General features: G+C 40.3%; 1 protein-coding gene across 1 annotated transcript in view; it reads left to right on the top strand.

Annotated features, from left to right (window-relative positions):
- adamtsl3 (ADAMTS-like 3) overlaps positions 1-18,362 on the top strand; it is a 573,867-nt gene that overhangs the window by 230,199 nt on the left and 325,306 nt on the right. The window contains exon 4 of the mRNA XM_048616129.1: positions 9,964-10,091. Coding sequence (XP_048472086.1) covers positions 9,964-10,091 — 128 coding nt within the window. The remainder of the gene's footprint in view (positions 1-9,963; positions 10,092-18,362) is intronic.

The raw sequence follows: 18,362 nt of genomic DNA, 5'->3' as shown, positions 1-18,362 counted from the left end.
TCCGCACTAATAAATGAGAGGTCCATTCACAAGTCTGATAACAGCAGGGAAGAAGCTGTTCTTGAATCTGTTGGTACATGTTTTCAAAACACCCGATGGAACAGGGTAGAAGAGAGTATCATTGGGGTGTGAGGGGTCTTTGATTATGTTTGCTGCTTTCCCAAGGCAGCGGGCATATCGACAGAGTCAATGGATGAAAGGTTGGTTTTCGTTATGGACTGGGCTGCGTTCAAACTCTCTGTAAATTCTTGCTGTCCTGGGCAGAGCAATTACCATGACAAGCTGTAATGAGAGCAATATATATACAGTTCAGAGTTTTTAAATGATATAAATACTCAGAGGATCTTAAATGCATTTAATGGCAAGAGCTATTTTAAGCACTGAAAAGTTCAGTTCTTTGAAGAGAGTTGCCTGGATTACATGGAATGAGAAGTTTTTTTTTAATATCAGTAACTATAAAGAATATAAATTCCAGATCAATGCTGACTGTGTCAAACAAACCAGAGATTGTATTGGATGTTTTCATGCAAAATGCAATCCTCAAAAATCTGACAACTGTAAATGAAAGCTGTGGAAGGGTCACAGGACCCAAAACATTAACTCTATTTCTCTCCACAGATGCTGCCAGATCTGCTGAGTCTTTCCAGAAATTCCTGTTTTTGTAAATGAAAGCTTGCTTGATGTTACACAGCTTTCCATTGTTAACACATTGCATCAAATCACAGCAGTCCTTCTGGATGTACTCTTTCCCCCCCCCCCCCCATTTCCCTGATATTGAGGAACATTGGAGCGTGCCCAGATGCCTCCAACAAATCAAAGGAGGATTTGGTACAGCAGCTAAAAAACGATGTCCAGCATCCACTCCCTTCAGCATTCAGCTGGCAGCAAGTACATAAATAGAAACATTATGGTGTTGTATCCATCGTTCTGTTGTTTGGTGATTTGAAAGGTGGAATGATTAATAAATAATAACAGGAGACCATGCGCAATTTTTTAATGTTTTTAATGAAGTATTTCAAATGTGTGGGACAAAATGGAACTACAAACAAAGCACGTTACTGTGAGGCATGGATGCGGTTTCCCTTCATCGTTTCCTGGGACTTTGAAGGCATACATACGTACTACATCAGCAAATGAAACTTTATTGTTCGGGAGTTTCCACCTGGTTTTCGTGATACTTTTTGGCTATTTCCCCAGTTATTGGTATAACTGACTCAAAGGATTGTAGAATTTTAATCTCAAATTGCTTTTTGCACAACTCATATTTCCACAATCTTTTGCATTGGTTCTTCTCAAACCTTTATTCACTTAAAACCCCATTTCAAAGCTTAAAATGTTGTGAGCCGTTGATGAGTGATGGAGGAGGGGGTCAGAAGTCAGACTCGAGTATGGGAATAGGGGAATTGTCCATTGCTGCTTTGGAGCACACGACCCTAAAACTCTAACACATGATCCCACTTCGAGAAGCCGTGTTATAGATAATGTGCCAGCAGATCACATCCTCAGTCCCAAAGAAACTGGTCATAACCCGATGATGGATTAATCCTGGTTGAGAGTTTTTGCTAACTGCATCAATTTACAGACCTTCAAGCTTCAACAATGAAGCTGGATCTATTTGGCATAAGAATACTGTACTCAATTCAAATTGTTTTGTACATTTTATTTAGAAGTCATGCAATAAGAACCTTTGACTGCATTATCTTCCTTGGTGATCTGACCTAGTTTAGGATTACTTTTTAATTTCAAAATTTTACTTTGTTCATAAAAAGTGTCTTTACATCACAAATGCAGTTTGGTTCTGTATAGTATGATGAGAGAGGTTGCATTTGTATGGTACCTCCTTGTACCTTTGGAAAAGCTGAAAGAGTTTTATAACCAATAAACTTATTCTAAAGTGCAGTTGCTTGTTTTTTTAATCACACTTCGTGTAGTGTCCAATTTGTAAACACCTTAGCTTCACAAAATGAGTGCATCTGTGAATGATGAGTGGGATTAGTTGATTGATTGAAAAAACCATATAGAACACCAGGAATTCCTGCATTTCAAAGTGTTGCTGAGGGACCTGTCCATTTTCATAGAATCATAAAATACTTAGTGACAGAAAGAGACAATTCAAACTATCGTGCTTGTGAAAGCTTTCCGCAATCACGACTCACCTAGTACCACTTGCCCATCTTTTCCCAACAGCACTGTAACATTTTCCTCTTAAAACAATTAATCAATTTCTTTGGAAAATCTTAATTGAATGTTCCTCTGAGTATTCAAGATGCTAATTACTTGTTCATCGTAAATCACCGTAAATCTGTAACCTCTGGTTTTCAATTCTTCCACCAATGGAAGCAGATTCTCCCTCATGATTTTGAACACATCGTTCAAATTGCTTCTTAATTTCTCTTCTCCTGGAAGAACAGTCCTGATTGTCCAATTATTCATGTAATTGAAGTTCAATAACTATGGAACCATTCTCCACAATCGTTTCTGCATCCTGTTTAATGCCTTCACAAGTTTCCTGAATGCAGTGACCAAAATTGGACACAGTGTTGCAGTTGGGGATGAATCAGTATTTTACTTTGATCAGTCCTTGAAGCTTAAGCACATTACTTCTGCCTGCATTGCAAATGAGTGAAGAAATAATTGCAAATGAAAAGAATGAAAGGGGTGGCACGGTGGCTCAGTAGCTAGCACTGCTGCCTCACAGCACCAGGGACTTGGTTTTGATTCCACCCTTGGGGAACTGTCTGTGTGGAGTTTGTACATTCTCCCCTGTCTGCATGGGTTTCTTTCCACGGTCCAAATATGTCCAGGTTAAGTGGATTGGCCGTGCTAAATTGCCCATAGTGACCAGGGATGTGTATGGGTTAGTCATGGGAAATGCAGGGTTACCATAATAGGGAGGGGGGTTGGGTATGGGTGAGATCGTCTTCGGAGGGTCAGTGTGGATTCTATGGGCCAAATGGCCAGCTTCCACACTGTAGAAATTCTGTGATTCTATGCCTGCTTCATGTAATCGCCCTTTAACGTTAGAGTGTCCAGTAGTCAAGGATCACGCGCTTTGACCTATCAAACGGACACGGACTCCACCCACCCTGTGCGATGACCCAGTCATTTCCTGTTGCATTCTGCATCCAGAGAATGCATGATGGCAGAAAATGCAGTTCATAGTGGGCACAGTTAGCACTGGGCTCTGAATAGTCAGCAGCCATTTGCTCAGATCATTCATGTACACTTTTCCTTCTAACCTCGTACTATGCCAACATTTCCACCTGAGCCTAGATAATGCACTTTTAGTGATGGCCACCCGAGTCCTTTATGCTCCCCACTGTGGAGACCTCTGATGGCTTCTGGCACTAAGCACTATTCCCCCAATCTCATCCACCTTATGGAAAGACTATGATTGAGGTGAAATTTTGAATTTCAGTTGAAGAGGCACCAGGTGAAGATGCCCTTCTGGATTTGGAAGCTCACATGCTTCAACACAGGACTGATGATCTATACTTGACTATTCTAGCTGGAAGCTCTTGACTGTTTGATTTTCAAAGGAGAAATTATTTTACTTGGAGGGTGTGAATCTTTGGAATTCTCTACCAGAGACGGCTGTGGACTCTCACTCTTTGAGTATGTTTAAGGTCGAGGTTGATAGATTTCTGATTACCAGTGGTGGACGGGGTGAGTGAAAGGCATTGATGTGTTTAATCAGCTGTGATCATATTGAATGGATGGCCATGCTTTATAGACTGAATGGCCTCCTGCTGTGCCTCTGTTCCAAGCAATAATTTTGCCCCCAGAGTTAAAGATTTTACAAGACATATTGTTACAGAAAAGGAGGTTTGAAAGAATGAAATTTACAGCCCTAAAACTTCAACTACTGCCACCCCCACCCCAGCAAACTTTTTAAAAAAAAATTTAGTTTTCCTGGGCATTGAAGGTAATGAATAGTCTCTAACGAGAGAACACAGGGAACTTAATTTCAGGCTTTTAGCGATATAACCAAACAATCAGCAAGGGACAGGGTATATGATTCCTAATTTTTGCTTTCTCCAACATAAAAGCATATGGCAGGGCTAATTTATTTAACTTATTCATCGTATCGTGTATATTGTAAGTAGGTGCAATTTTTTAACCTGCTGCAACGCTGGAGGCTGCGTATGGAATATATTATACAAATGGAGGGATTAGTATGTCATTAAAGAGGCAGTAAAATATGTAGTAATTTGCAACTTGAATTCAGCCAGGACTGTTGGCTTTGAAAGTTTGGAACAATGGAGCACAGAAAGCAGTATGAACCGCAATAATATCTTCATTAAGTGAGATCTCTTGCATCTTAAAACTGCTACGTATTCAGGAGAACCAAAGTAAACCATTACAGATTGAGTTGAGCCCCCATTAGAAATGTCACATTTGCCTCCCATCAAAAGTCTATGCACATTGTTTATCACCACGTTTGCAACTATAGCCGTTTCATTTTAGTGCTTATTTACCAGCTGTTTTAGCCCCTACATCATTTCATCAGTACAGTCTGCACGCTGGTCCTGATTGTCATGCTGCCAGTGAAAAGTGGTGTCTCTCGAGACCTTTTGATGGTGTGCAGGTGCAGTGGCTTGCTGCGAAACACAACCAGTAGAATTGAGAGCTTTTTAAATTAAATACTCAAGACTTATAGCTGTTTATAAAACCTAACTATTTTGTGCAAATCAAACTGTCAACACCCAAACATAAATGCAAATTTTGAAATGAAGGGAAGGGAAAGCTGTGGCCGATTTTAATTTTTAGACTGCAATCAGTGATTGCCAAACGTCTTTCTTCAAAGTCAAATTACATGGCCTGAGGCAAAGCTTCTTTCAACCATTAATAGTGGAAGGGATGTGTATTTTTGTTCTGTGACTTGAGACGGATTTAGAAGTTATCCCACACACTTGATTTAAATCCGACTGCTATCTTATCATTCATTTCTGGTGCAGAAACTATTCTGCAGTATGATGTAGTGCTTGTTTTCCAGTATCACTACATTTCATGGAGTTAATCGCAGACTGAATTCATAGTCTTTCCCATCCTCGACATAGACTTTCAGTAATGTCAAATGGAGCCCTTTGCTGGCCAGCACTGTAAATCTTTCACTTGGTGAGCTAAAATGTCAGTGTGTCAGTGACAGAACAGAATGGCAGTTTTATTGGCAAAGATCATGGCTATCTTCTATTTATCTTGCTCCTTGTGATGTTTTCTCTCTAGAGGCAATAAACAAAGCCATGTTGTGAGAGAATATTTCTTCCTCAGGAGTTGTCAATGCTGCCTCATAAATATAACAGCAAAGCGGTCCCAGGAGACTGCTCTTTAATATAAATAGGATATACGTTGTAATTTGCTGAAAAGCTTTGTTCTCCTGAAAAGGTGGCTTTGGGCAAGTCATTTGTTTATTAATGAAACATTTGAAGGCTTAAGTGAGTCGGTCTGCAACAGAATTTATCATTTGGGAGAACCATTTTGTAGATTAAAGAACGAAGCAATGGATTTTTTGCTGACTCCATGGGCCATTATAAATAGCAGGTGAGACTTGGATGCAGTTATTCGACCCCTTTTGTCTAGTCGAGAAAAGGGGAAGTGGTGTGATCCAAACAAGAGGAAAACTTGGACCCAGTAGTGTCAGAAAGGACTGGGCCCTTAATCCGATCGTAGAAAATTCATAGAGCTGCTATGAATCCTCTTAAAGGACAGTAAGGTCTATTTAATTGTCATGATTTGAAATTTGTTTAAATATTTTCATGGTAAGTAGCTGGGCAGCATTTATTGCCTGTCCCCAGTTCACCCTTGAGAAGATGGTGATGAACTGCCTTTCTGAATTGCTGTAGTCCATTCACTGTAGGTACACTCACAATGTTATTGAGGAGGGAGCTGCAGGATTTTGCCTCAAAGACCCTGAAGGAACAGCGATATATCTCCAAGTCGGGATGGTGAGTGGCTTGGATGGGAACTTGCAGCTGGTGGTATTGCCACACGTCTGCTATCCTTCCTTCGAGATAGAGGTGCTTGTGGGTTTAGAAGGTGCTGCCAAATTAACCTCAGTGAATTTCTGCACTTCATCTTGTAGATGGTACACACGCTGCTGCTACTCAGCATTAATAGTGGAGTGAGTGGCTGTTTGTGGATGTGGTGACAACCAAGCCCGCTGCTTTGTCTTAGAGCTGTACAGCATGGAAACAGACCTTTCCAACTTGTCTATGCCGACCACATATCCTAAATAAATCCAGTCCCATATTCCTCTAAATCCTTCCTATTCACATACTCATCTAATGCCTTTTAAATGTTGTAATTTGTACCAGCCTCCACCACCTCCTCTGGCAGCTCATTCCATACATGTACCACCCTCTGTGTGAAATTGTCCTGGATGGTGTCAAGCTAATTGAGTGTTGTTGGAGCTGTACCTATCCAGGCAAGTGGGGAGTATTCCATCTCACTCCTGACTTGTGCCATGTAGATGGTGGGCAAGCTTTGGGAAGTCAGGAGATGAGCTAATCAGTGCAATATTCCTGGCCTCTGACTTGCTGTTGTGGCTACTGTATTTTAATGGAGAGTCTAGTTGAGCTTCAGGTTAATGGGACCCCAGGATGTTGATAGTGAGGGATTCAGCAATGGTAATATCATAGCCTGACAATGGGCTGATAGCTAGATTCTGTCTTGTTGGAAATGGTCATTGCCTGTGTAAAGATGCTGTGGCTTTCAGAGGTTATTTTTGCCCTGTTTTTTTTTGTAGAGAGAGATTGGCAGATGGGTTGGAGCAGTCTGAGAAGATAAACAATTTATGAAGCCTTGGGTGTTTTATTTAAAGCTGGAGCAATAGAAGCAGCCTGAACGTGCGTGCTCAAGCTTCTATCTCCAAAACCAGGCATTTTAGGTTTAGCTGCAGCAGTTGTTGCTGGGGTCTCAGCAAGGTTGGAAGGCAGTGAATCTCTCCCGGCTGCTACTCTCTCTCTCTGAGTTTTCTGTGAATGTTCTTTCCTCCTGGGCTGCTGGTATTACATGTGGGACAGTTCTGTTTTCTGAACCTGCCTTTTGCCACATGTGTGTTAGTGGAATATTACTGCACTTACTGTTTAGTAGTATAATTATCTATTATTTTAAGTTTTCCAAAAGAGTTATGTTATTCCAAGTTCTTTTTTCTTTTGTTGTATTTTAACTATAGTGTTTGACTAAATTTTGTTTTCTTAACATTGAATAGTTTGACGAATCAAATCGCATTTGGAACACAGTACCTGACGTTTACCTTTAAAATAAGAAAAAGTTCGGGTCTAGATTTAATATATTTTGAGGGATTCTGGTTGGGTCCATAACACCTGGAACTTGTGTACCATGAATGTTACTTGCCACTTGTCAACCCAAGCTTGGATATTGAGCAGGTCTTGTTGTATGTGGACAGGGACTGCTTCTGTATCTGAGGAGTTGTAAATCATGCTAGATGTTGCATCATCATCAGTGAACATGCCTACTTCGGGTTTCATGATGGCGAGAAGGTCAGTAATGAAGCACCTGTAGATGGTTGGACCTAGGACACTACCCTGAGGAACTCCTCTGGAGATACCCTGGAATAATTTAACTAAGAAAAATCATGCTGCAGGAGTCTGTACTTGTTAGAAATTACTCTACTGGATTGCATTGATTGATAGGCCAGCTGGTAAACCATCAGTTCATGCAGTATTTGTTGCCATTTTCCTGAAGGAATATTACCATGTCATGATGCAAGCTTTGTTGAATTTCTAAAACTACTATTTTATTGGCAAGGGTTTCTGAGCTCACAATTTGAGGGACAACTTAGTTTATGTTAAAGATTTAATGATTGATAATATGGTGTTTGAATTGAGGTTTAGTTTTTGAGATTTCTAAGCTTTCAATTAATTTTATGGATGTACATTTAGAGAAAAATTCTCTTTTCGATTTTTTGATGGTTATTTTATTTCATCAGCAAATGCCTTGGGAAATTGTCCAGTTTTGAAACTGTCTGAGTTGGCATTGCATTAGTACTCTGCCAAGCAAGCTACTGGAAAATGCTTCATTTGTTCATGCTCAAATCTAGCTTTCATTGTATTTCCATAGTAAATACTTCACAGTCAACCTTTTATCTCCCCATACATGAACTTATTGTTTGAGTATTAATAAAGTAGGAGATGTAAATTTGTTTAAGCTGACTTGGTTATCTGTTTCAATGTGGCTGGTTTTAGTGTATTCCACGTGCATTCTGTAAACTTGCCTCATTCTGTGGTCAGGTAATCACAACTGCCACTGATGGTCTGTATGTATTTGTCCTTTATTAAACAAAAAGCATTTTTACTTTATGTAAGTATTGGATATTAATATCAGATGCTGGAAGTTGAATATCGATAGCTGATGTTTACCATCATCATGGCTGGATGGCTAGTTTGCGATGCAGAGTGATGCCAACAGCATTGGTTCAGTTCCTGAGACATGGCGACCCTTGGGTTAAACCATCACCAGTCGTCTCCCTCTCTATTGAAACAGCAGCCCTATGGTCCAATAGGACTATGGTGACACTTACCTCTTATTGCTAATACTGAGAGTTTCCAATTGAAGTGCAGTAGGCAAATCATATTTCTTTTGTAGATACAATAAATTAATCAAATTATTGAATATTACAAGTTCTTCATATGTGGATACATTGTAATGGACAATGTTAAATTTACTTTGATCCCCAGTAATATAAAGTAGAAAGTTATGTACATTTCATGATTGACAATATGCAAAGGCCAAGTTTTAATGACAAAAAAAGCCATAAGCTCTGACATTGAGCATTTTTCTTGGCTTTGAAGAAGGTGACTGCTATTTTAACAACTCATTCATGGTGATTTGGCTTTCGTAGTAAGTGTTGAATAACTGGCAGACACATTCATTGCATTTGCATTAGACACTGCATTTTACCATCACCCAACTCAAACAAGACGTGTATCACATTATAGGGGATCTGGCAGTTCCACGCACAGTGCATCTCTTTAAACAATCAATTCGAAGAATTATTCATAAGCACCGCAGACTCTGATTCGGGAAGTATCAGTTAAAGTAGTGACTTTGCTGTTGAAATGAGTATAGAACTCAGACTAAAGAGAGGAAAATATAGGTTGGATTAAGAAAGAAAACAAGAGAATGAGTCAAATGCTTTGCACAACGGGACAATTTTGAATCAAAACTCGAACATGCTGGAGAAACTCAGCAGAATGGGAGCATCTGTGGATGAATGTTGTTTAAATACAGAAGTCTGGATGTATGCAGGAAACCAGTTAATCAAAATCGCAAGTAAAACTCACTTGAGAGTTAACTTCAATGATGTATCAATTTTTCAGTGTACACTACAAATTGAAGAGATTGAGATCATTTACATTTTTAAAAAAAATAACACTAGCAGGCTAATTACAATTAGATTTCAAATTATTCAATGCTGTCCTAAAATAAATCAGTATTACCTTTTGGTATCTTTATGAAAATTTGAAACATTGGTTATGGTGAGCCCAGAAATGTCACTGGTGAATAATGTGGAGCACAAAGATAGATACTTGTGAACTTTACCTTTTGGAATTCAGCAATTTTGAGTAAGACCATATGCAATGGATCAAGTTATTCCTCACTGAGAAGCTGTTTGAGTGGAAAATTTATTGCACTGACATATAAGGGAATGTTTGAGTGCTCGCCCGTGAAGAGTTACCTGGCTTGCTGCAAGTGTGGAACAGAAAATGGCAGACAGCATGCCAGCAGCTTTTCAAACCAGGCCCTTGTGAGCCAAGTACCTTGTCGTAGATAAAGACGTGGAGGACCTATTCTTCAAATCAAAACACAAAATTGATGATACTATGAGTGTTGTATTGTAGCTGCCTTACACACCACTGGAGGGATTCCTCTTCTCTTGTTGAGTATGATTGTGGGCTTATTCAGTGCTAATTCAGTATTAATACTCTTAATTTTTTTTAGACATCAAGAATCACACGTTCAGATGAAGATAAAGATTCTGGCTGGGATGCATGGGGATCTTGGAGCGACTGTTCAAGAACTTGTGGTGGGGGAGCCTCCTACTCTTTGAGGCGATGCTTAAATGGCAGGTGAGTTTTTAAAGTTAGTTTATCTAACACCTTATCATGTATCTTAGAAATATTTTTTAATGTTTCACAAGCTTTGATTTGCTTTGAAAGCAGCACATGTTCTACAGCAAGTAGGCATCCATTTGATGCACAGCAACATTCCATAATCAGCATATTGTTGAATAACCAGTTAATCTTAAGAGTTCATTGAAGCAAGAATCTTAACCAGTTTAAAGACTTCTCTGTTGTTCTTGGGAAAGAACGGTTATAACACTTATTTTCACACATCTTTAACACCACCTTGATTCCATTGCCGAAAACTGCAAGAGGGCTATTTTCCCAGGAGCGCCAGAGGCTGAGGGGTAACATTATAGAAGTTTATAAAATCATGATGGGCATGGATAGGGTGAATAGTCAAGGTCTTTTCCCCAGCATAGGGGAGTCCCAAACTAGGGGACATAGGTTTATGGTGAGAGCGGAAAGATTTAAAAGCGATCTTTTCACGCAGAGGGTGGAGCATGTGTAGAATGAGCTGCTAGAGAAAGTGGTGGAGGCTAGTACAATTACAACATTTAAAAGGCGTCTAGATGGGTATATGAATAGGAAGGGTTTAGATGGATATGGGCCAACTGCTGGCAAGATTAATTTAGGATATCTGGTCGGCATTGATGAATTGGACTGAAGTACCTATTTCTATGCTGTATATCTCTGTAACTATATGACTCTAACTGTAGAACAGAGTTACTTTTAAAAATTTTTGTTGGCATACCACTGCCATTTTTGGTGTGGCATTGCAAGAAAATTGTTCATGGACGCCTCAGTTGCATGGGAAATAGTTTGTGCATCTACCTAATGTACTTAAATTGATCTGGCTCAGATATTGGACTGGTTTGGAGTGCCACCATTGGACAAGGGAAAATAGAATGCAGTGTGCAAAGAATTTAATCTTGTAACAATTGGGAAATGCCCATCAGCATCAGGTCATTGAGACATTTTTTCCTAGGCAGTGGTCACAATGCATTCCTTTTAAGACCAATCTGTCCAGGCTTCCTTGAGTCTCAAGAAAACTGCAGGGATGGTCTTTTGGAGATCAGGGTTGTTGGCTTTTCTGTTGGTTGATGACACACTGCAACAGCATGAAGTGTCGCAGATTATGATGCAATGAGCTCCATGTAGTTACTGAGATCACGAATGGACATTTCATCAGTGTCTACAATGGCATTGCTGGAGCTTTAACAGATTTGGGGCCTGGAGGGGTGCATTACCAACTATCACCAACTTTTTCTTCATCTATCTGATGCAGTGCAAGAAAGGCATTATTTGTAAAGGATACGATGGACAGAAAGGATAATCAATTCTTTAAACCTGAAGGCGATTTTGAAGTCAGGAATCCTGATGTCCCAGGCACTCATTGAAGACACAGTTAATTGAATGAATTCGGCAATCATTTTCAGGGACCCTCCTGGGCTCATGTATCCAAGAAACTCCAACTAATGACATGCCCATCCATTTCTTGTTGCTGCCTCCTTCTACATTATCAGAAAACTTTGGCAAGCTACTACATTACAACAATTTGTTCATGTCCTTAGTATGATGTGTAGTGCTGCTGATGCTCTCCTCCCTGAACTCCTCTGACCCCATAATTCTTTCCTTTGTGTAAATGTGTTGTGTCCCCAACACTTGTAAGAAAATAAATTCAAAGGCCAAATGTCAGTGTTAACTTATACATGAGTAACATTTTGAGAGGGTGGGGATATTGAAAACCACCCTCTCCCATCACTTTGCCGTCACAATTACCACATTAGAGGCCTTCTTCAAAAATATAACACAAGGAGCAAAAAGAATTAAGTGTTAAGATCCCAGCTATTAGTACTATTGGACAAATCAGATCCCAGAATGAAGCCTGGCTTAATAGATAATTGTTTTCTTTTGTTTAGTTATTTAATATGGTAGTTAGTCATTGAAACATGTTCACACAAGGCTGAAGATTTTCTTTATCAAGAGCACCAAAGTTTGTTACATAAAAGAAGAGAGAAATAAGTGGAACTACTAAACATAGCACTATTTTAAAACACAAACAAACAAAGTTGCAACCTGTTTCCTGAAACCATCTGTTAAACAGACTCAAAACCTGAGAAATTCCACAACCTATCTCAATTCTTTAGGGTTTCTACTTAGCTGACTCCTTTATAGACTGTGGAGACAATTTAATGAGTTTTTTTGTCCAAGTCTGCCAACATGAACTGTGAGCCTAAACTTACTCAGTTCTCATGATCTGCAGGTTTCTAACCAAATTCTCTTGGTTTGGAAGTTTCACGAACTAATCCCATCTGCTGTGATACTGGTTTTCTGGCCCTGAACTCCTCCCAGGAATGAAAGCAAACTTTCTTCTGAGTTCATCCCTGATACCTACTAAACTGAATTTTAAAAACAAAATTGCCCAACCCTTGGTCTAAACTGAAAATAGAGCTAATAATTTAAAATGTTTAAATGTTTTACAGCATCCGCAGTTCTTTTGGTTTTTAATTTAAAATGTTTACCCTACCTGTCATAAACCCAACAGTTCAAACATATTTCCATTAATACCACGGGGGACTGCAGTTTCCTGCTTTCTGGCAAATGCTGGATTTAGTCACTGGACTGGAAGGACTCCGGAATTTTTCTTTTTAAAGTAAGTTCGTCACAGAATTGCCCAACATCCTTTTGCCTCTAATTTTGAATCCTAAAAGTGATGGTATATAGTTTATACATATATATTAAGATATTATCATAACATCATTTGCAAATGCATTGAATGGCACAGTGTTGAGCACTGCTGTCTATGAAAAGAAACAAGTGAAATCATATGAATCTGTGCATACAGCTTTTGTTCCTGATGACTTTACTGTGCAGAAATCAATGTCTATTGTCATGAAAGGTATCATAGAATTATAGAATCCCTACAGTGCAGAAAGAGGCCATTCAGCCCATCAAGTCTGCACTGACTCTTTGAAGAGCATCCCACCCAGATCTACCCTCATGCTATCACCATGACTCGACATTTGCCATGACTAATTCACCTAACCTGCACATTTTTGGAGACAGCAAGGACTGCAGATGCTGGAGGCTAGAGTCAATAAATGTGGAGCTGGAAAAACACAACAGGTCAGACAGCATCTTAGGAGCAGGGAAATCAATGTTTCGGGCCAAAAGTGGGAGGGGAGCCCTGAAATAAATCGATGGAGGGGCGGGGCAACTGTAAGGATAGAATCCCCTTAGTCTTCACGTACCACCCCACCAAACTCCAATGATAACACATCATCCTCCGACATTTCCACCACTACAATCAGGCCCCACTACCGAAAAGATATTTCCCTCCCCACCCCTGTTCACTTTCTGCAGGGACCATTCACTCCGTGACTCCCTCGTCAGCTCCACAGTCTCCACCAAATCCTCCACCATACCCAGTACTTTTCCCTGCAACCACAGGAAGTGCTACACCTGCCCCTACACCTCCCTCTCACTTCTGTTCAAGGCCCCAAACAATACTTCCAGATCCAGCAGAGATTCGCCTGCACTTCATCGAACCTCATCTACTGTATCCGTTGCTCCTGATGTGGTCTCCTCTATGTCGGGGAGACCAATCGCAGACCTGGGGACCAGTTTGCGGAACATCTGCACTCAGCACGCACCAACCAACCCAACCTTCTGGTTGCCATCCACTCTAACTCCCCCTCCCTCTTCCCTGGTGATATGTCCATCCTTGGCTTCCTCCACTGTCAGAATGAGGCCAAACGTAAACTGAAGGAACAACACCTGATATTCTGCCTAGAGAGCTTACAGCCCAAGGTCTCAATATTGACTTCACCAGCTTCAAAATCACTCCACCTTAAACCTGTCCATCTTCCGACTCACCTATCTGCTCCACCCTTCCCACTGACCAACACAATAACCCCCTACCTGCATCCCCCTATCTCCATTCCACGTCCCCTCTCCTCCCACTATTTCTGGACTCCACTCCCCCTCCCCTGTATGAAAAAGGGCTTTGGCCTGAAACATTGACTTCCCTGCTTCTCAGATGTGTTCTGCACATCTTTGGACTGTGGGAGCAAAGTAGAGCCCCCAGAGAAAACCGATGCAGAAAAGGACAGAACATGCAAACTCTGCACCAATAGTCACCTGAGGTTAGAATCGGCCTGGGTCGCTGGCACTGATAGACAGCAGTGCTCACCACTGTGCCATTCAATGCATTTGCAAATGATGTTATGATAATCTTTGTTCAGGTTTTATTCTAGGATTCTACAGCTCAGCCCCCTGGAATGCCTAGTTGGAGGCCATATGATACCTCCCTTGGTTAATGTCATCTCTGATCATCGAATTAATTTCAGTTTCTTTCTCATGCTACACTTTTAGGACTTACAGAGAGAGACATCCAATGGTTGGGCAAGGCTAATTAGATGCCAGGAGTCACTGCCATATCACTGTTTTGCAAGTTGAATTCTGCAGCAGCATCATTGATGTGGAGGGATCTGAATGTGGTCCAGATGAAATTACATTTTTGTTTTATGTAATCCTCTTGGTCAGAAACTCTAAACTTCCCTCAGTCATATTTTCAACCACCTTCATCCATCCATCCTTTACTGTGAGCACGGATCACTGCTTCTTTTGAAATTGCTGTTTTGGGGATGGCTTTACTCTATCGCCATTGGCTTAGCCTTTGTTCCATCAGACATGCGTGATGACTGAACTCTTTTCATGGCCAGTTGTCTTCAGTAACACTGCTTTCTCTCTAACCTTGCTCACTCTTTGGCTGCCATTCAAGTCTTATCCATGTGTCCAATAAAGGCCAATCTATATCCATAATTTTGTCAACGTTTGATTATAAACCACCGAAGAATGATACTGGGAGGTGCTGTGCAATCTTGAGTTTTTTGTCGCATTACGAAATTGTTTCACCTATAAACCATATCATCGTGAGCTGGTTTTGAAATCTGCAGTGCCTAATTTTCTGTTTCAAGTAGATCCCCAAGAAATTGAGAATCCAGTCTGGAGATCTTCATTGAAGTATTTTGTAATTTAGTCTTCAACTACAACCTTATTTGAGACTTAACCTTGTTTACAAATTTATTGTTTAGCATCTAGAACATCAAACAATATAGAACAGGAACAGGCCCTTCAACCCACCATGTCTGTGCCAAACATGATGCCATTTTATACTAATCCCATCGGCCTACACATGGTTCATACCCCTCCGTTCTCTGCCTGTTCATATCAGTCTAAATGTCTCTTAAACTTTGCTAACATAATTGTTTTTACCACCTCCCTTGACAACACATTCCAGGAACCATCTGCCTAAGATGTAAAAGGATATCTTCCAGTCTCCAATGTTCTTCTACGAGACCTTGACTCTTCTAGCTGCTGCACAATTCTTTGACTGTCTTGTAATAGCAATTCTATTAAGTTTGAATTGTACTCTGTATCCTCCATTCCTGTTTGATCCCATATTATCATATTATAGAGTCACAGACTCATGGAGTCATACAGCATAGAAACAAACCCTTTGGTCCAACTCGTCCATGCTGTCCAAGTTTCCCAAACTAAACTAGTCTCATTTGCCTGCATTTGGTCGATATCCCTTTAAACCTTATCTATCATGTACCTGTCCAATTGTCTTTTAAATGTTGTAAATGTATCTACCTCTTCCTCTGGCAGTTCATTCCACAAATGAACCACCCTCTGTGGAAAAAGTTGCACCTTAGACACCTTTTTGATTCTAAACCCTTTCACCTTAAAAATATGCCATCTAGTTTTGAACTCCCCAACTCGAGGGAAAGACCTTTGCTAATCATCGTATCACTACCCCTTATGATTTTTTTATAAACCTCTATAAGGTTATGCCTCAACCTCCTATGCTCCAATGAAAAAAGTCCCAGCTTATCCAGCCTGTCCTTATAACTCAAATCCTCCAGTCCCAGTAACATACTTGTAAACCTTTTCTGCACCGTCTCCAATTTAATAATATCCTTCCTATAGCAGGGTGATCGGAACTGTACACAATATTCTAGAAGTGGTCTCACTAATGTCCTGTACAACAGCAAAATGACGTCCCAACCTCTGTATTCAATGGTCTGAGCAATGAAGGCAAGCATGCCAAATGCCTTCTTTACTATCCTATCTACCTGTGACCAGTGAACTATGTACCTGAACTCCTAGGTATGTCTGCTGTATAACACTCCCCAGAGCTCTACTCTTATCTGTAAGTTCCTTTTTAATCTCATACAACCTTCCTCACTGTCGACTATACCGTCAGTTTTGGTATCTTCAGCAAACTTACTAATCATGTTTCCTATATTCACATCAAAATCATTTGCATAAACAACGGTGAAATGAGTACTAATCTTTCTGGCACGCCATTGGTCCCAGGCCTCCAGTCTGAAAGACAATCCTCCACCACCACCCTCTGTCTCCTACTGTCAAACCAATTTTGTATGCAGTTGGCAAGCTCTCCATGTGATCTGACTTTATAAGAGGGTAGGACTGGTGGGAACACAGTATGCATCAATGGTGGGATAACCTAGACATCACATGTGCAGACATGAGGAGCTGTATAGCTGCTTTCCATGGTATGCTGTTCTGTGATTCCATCAATGTGATGTGCATCAGGCCAACATTTGACTTCAGTGAGCAATAAGCATGAGGAGTTTGGATTTTTTGGCAAAACATTGGGGCCAATTTTTGCGTAAGATTGAATAACACTCCAGGTTATGCAGTAACTCTTCTTGATTTTCAACTGAAATCTTCAAATAGGTCTACAGTGAAAGGAATATGTATATTGCACTGCTGAGTTTCAGTGGGAGCTAGCTACAATACAGCTGGCCGTGACATGCAATAGCCTGAAAAGGTAGTGAAAAGTGATTCAATTGTAACTTTAAAAGGAATTAAGTATACATACGAATGGGAAAATATTTGTAGAGATCTGGAATAATTGGATAACTCTTTCAAAAAAAAAAACTGGGACAAGCACAAAGGACTAGATGACATCTTTCTATACCAACTTTGCACTGGGTTCCTGAGAGACCTGAAAAGTTTCTTTGGGATATCTTTAGCTGCTGTGGCTGGCTGAGTTTGCCTGATTTCTGGCAAATTAATTGTCACTTTCTCAGGAGGATGTAAAACAACCAAATAAGACCATAAGATGTTAGAACAGAAGTGGACTAATCAGCCCATCGAGTCTGTTCTGCCATACAATGAGATCATGGCTGATCTGATAATCCTCAACTCCACTTTCCTGCTTTTTCCCCATAACACTTGATTCCTTATTGATTTTATATCTCAGACGGAGGCCTCTCAGCCCTTTGCCGATTATTAGTCTATTCAATGCAGTAAGACGAATAGATGAGTTGAATATTATTTAATTATTCTCATTATTTATTATTCTCATCCCATTCCTTGCACTTCCCATATTTCCTATATTCCACCTCTCCAGATTCAAATTTTTTTTCTTAACGATGTTTATTTTCTTGACTTAAATTCCTTGCAAGACCATAAGAAGTAGGAACAGAAATAGGTCATTGGTCCATTGGAATCTGAGAGTTCTCAGCTTCACTTTCCTGCCTTTACCCCATAACCCTTGATTCTGTTACTGATGAAAAGTCTTCACCTTAAATATTCTCAATGGTCCTCTGTGGTAAAGAATTTCACAGATTCTCTACTGTCTCAGAGAAGGAATTTCTCCTCACGTCTGTCTTTGTCTGAAATAATGCCCTGTGGTCCTAGATTCTCTCACAAGGGCAGACAGCCTTTTTGCGTCTACCCTGTCAAACCCGCTAAGGATTTTGTATGTTTCAATAAGGTTGCTCATCTCAGTTGACCAAACTCCAATGATTACAGGTCCAACCTACGTAACCTCTCCATATTGGGATCAACCTGGTGACCCTTCTCTGGACTGCCTCCAGTGCCAGTATATGTTTCCTTAGATAAGGGAACTAAGATCATTCACAGTATTCAATGTAAGGTCTACCTAGTGCTTTCTATAGTTTGAACAAGACTTCCCTACTTTTATACTCCGTTCCTTTTGAAATAAAGGCCAATATTCCATTTGCCTTCCTTCTTACCAGCTGAACTCATAAGCTGGCTTTTTTGGATTTATGAATGAGCACCCTCAAGTCCCTCTGTGCAGAGGAAACCTGCAGCACATTCTCCATTTAAATAATATTCAACTCATCTATTCTTCTTGCCAAAGTGCATAACCTTACATTTTCCCTCAATATGCTGCATCTGTTCCATTTGTGCCCACACATGTAACCTGTCTGA

Source organism: Rhincodon typus, chromosome 33, assembly GCF_021869965.1.
Source record: "Rhincodon typus isolate 14 chromosome 33, sRhiTyp1.1, whole genome shotgun sequence".
NCBI classification, from domain to species: domain Eukaryota; kingdom Metazoa; phylum Chordata; class Chondrichthyes; order Orectolobiformes; family Rhincodontidae; genus Rhincodon; species Rhincodon typus.
Note: the sequence above shows the minus strand (reverse complement) of the source record. Positions and strands in the feature narration are given on the sequence as shown.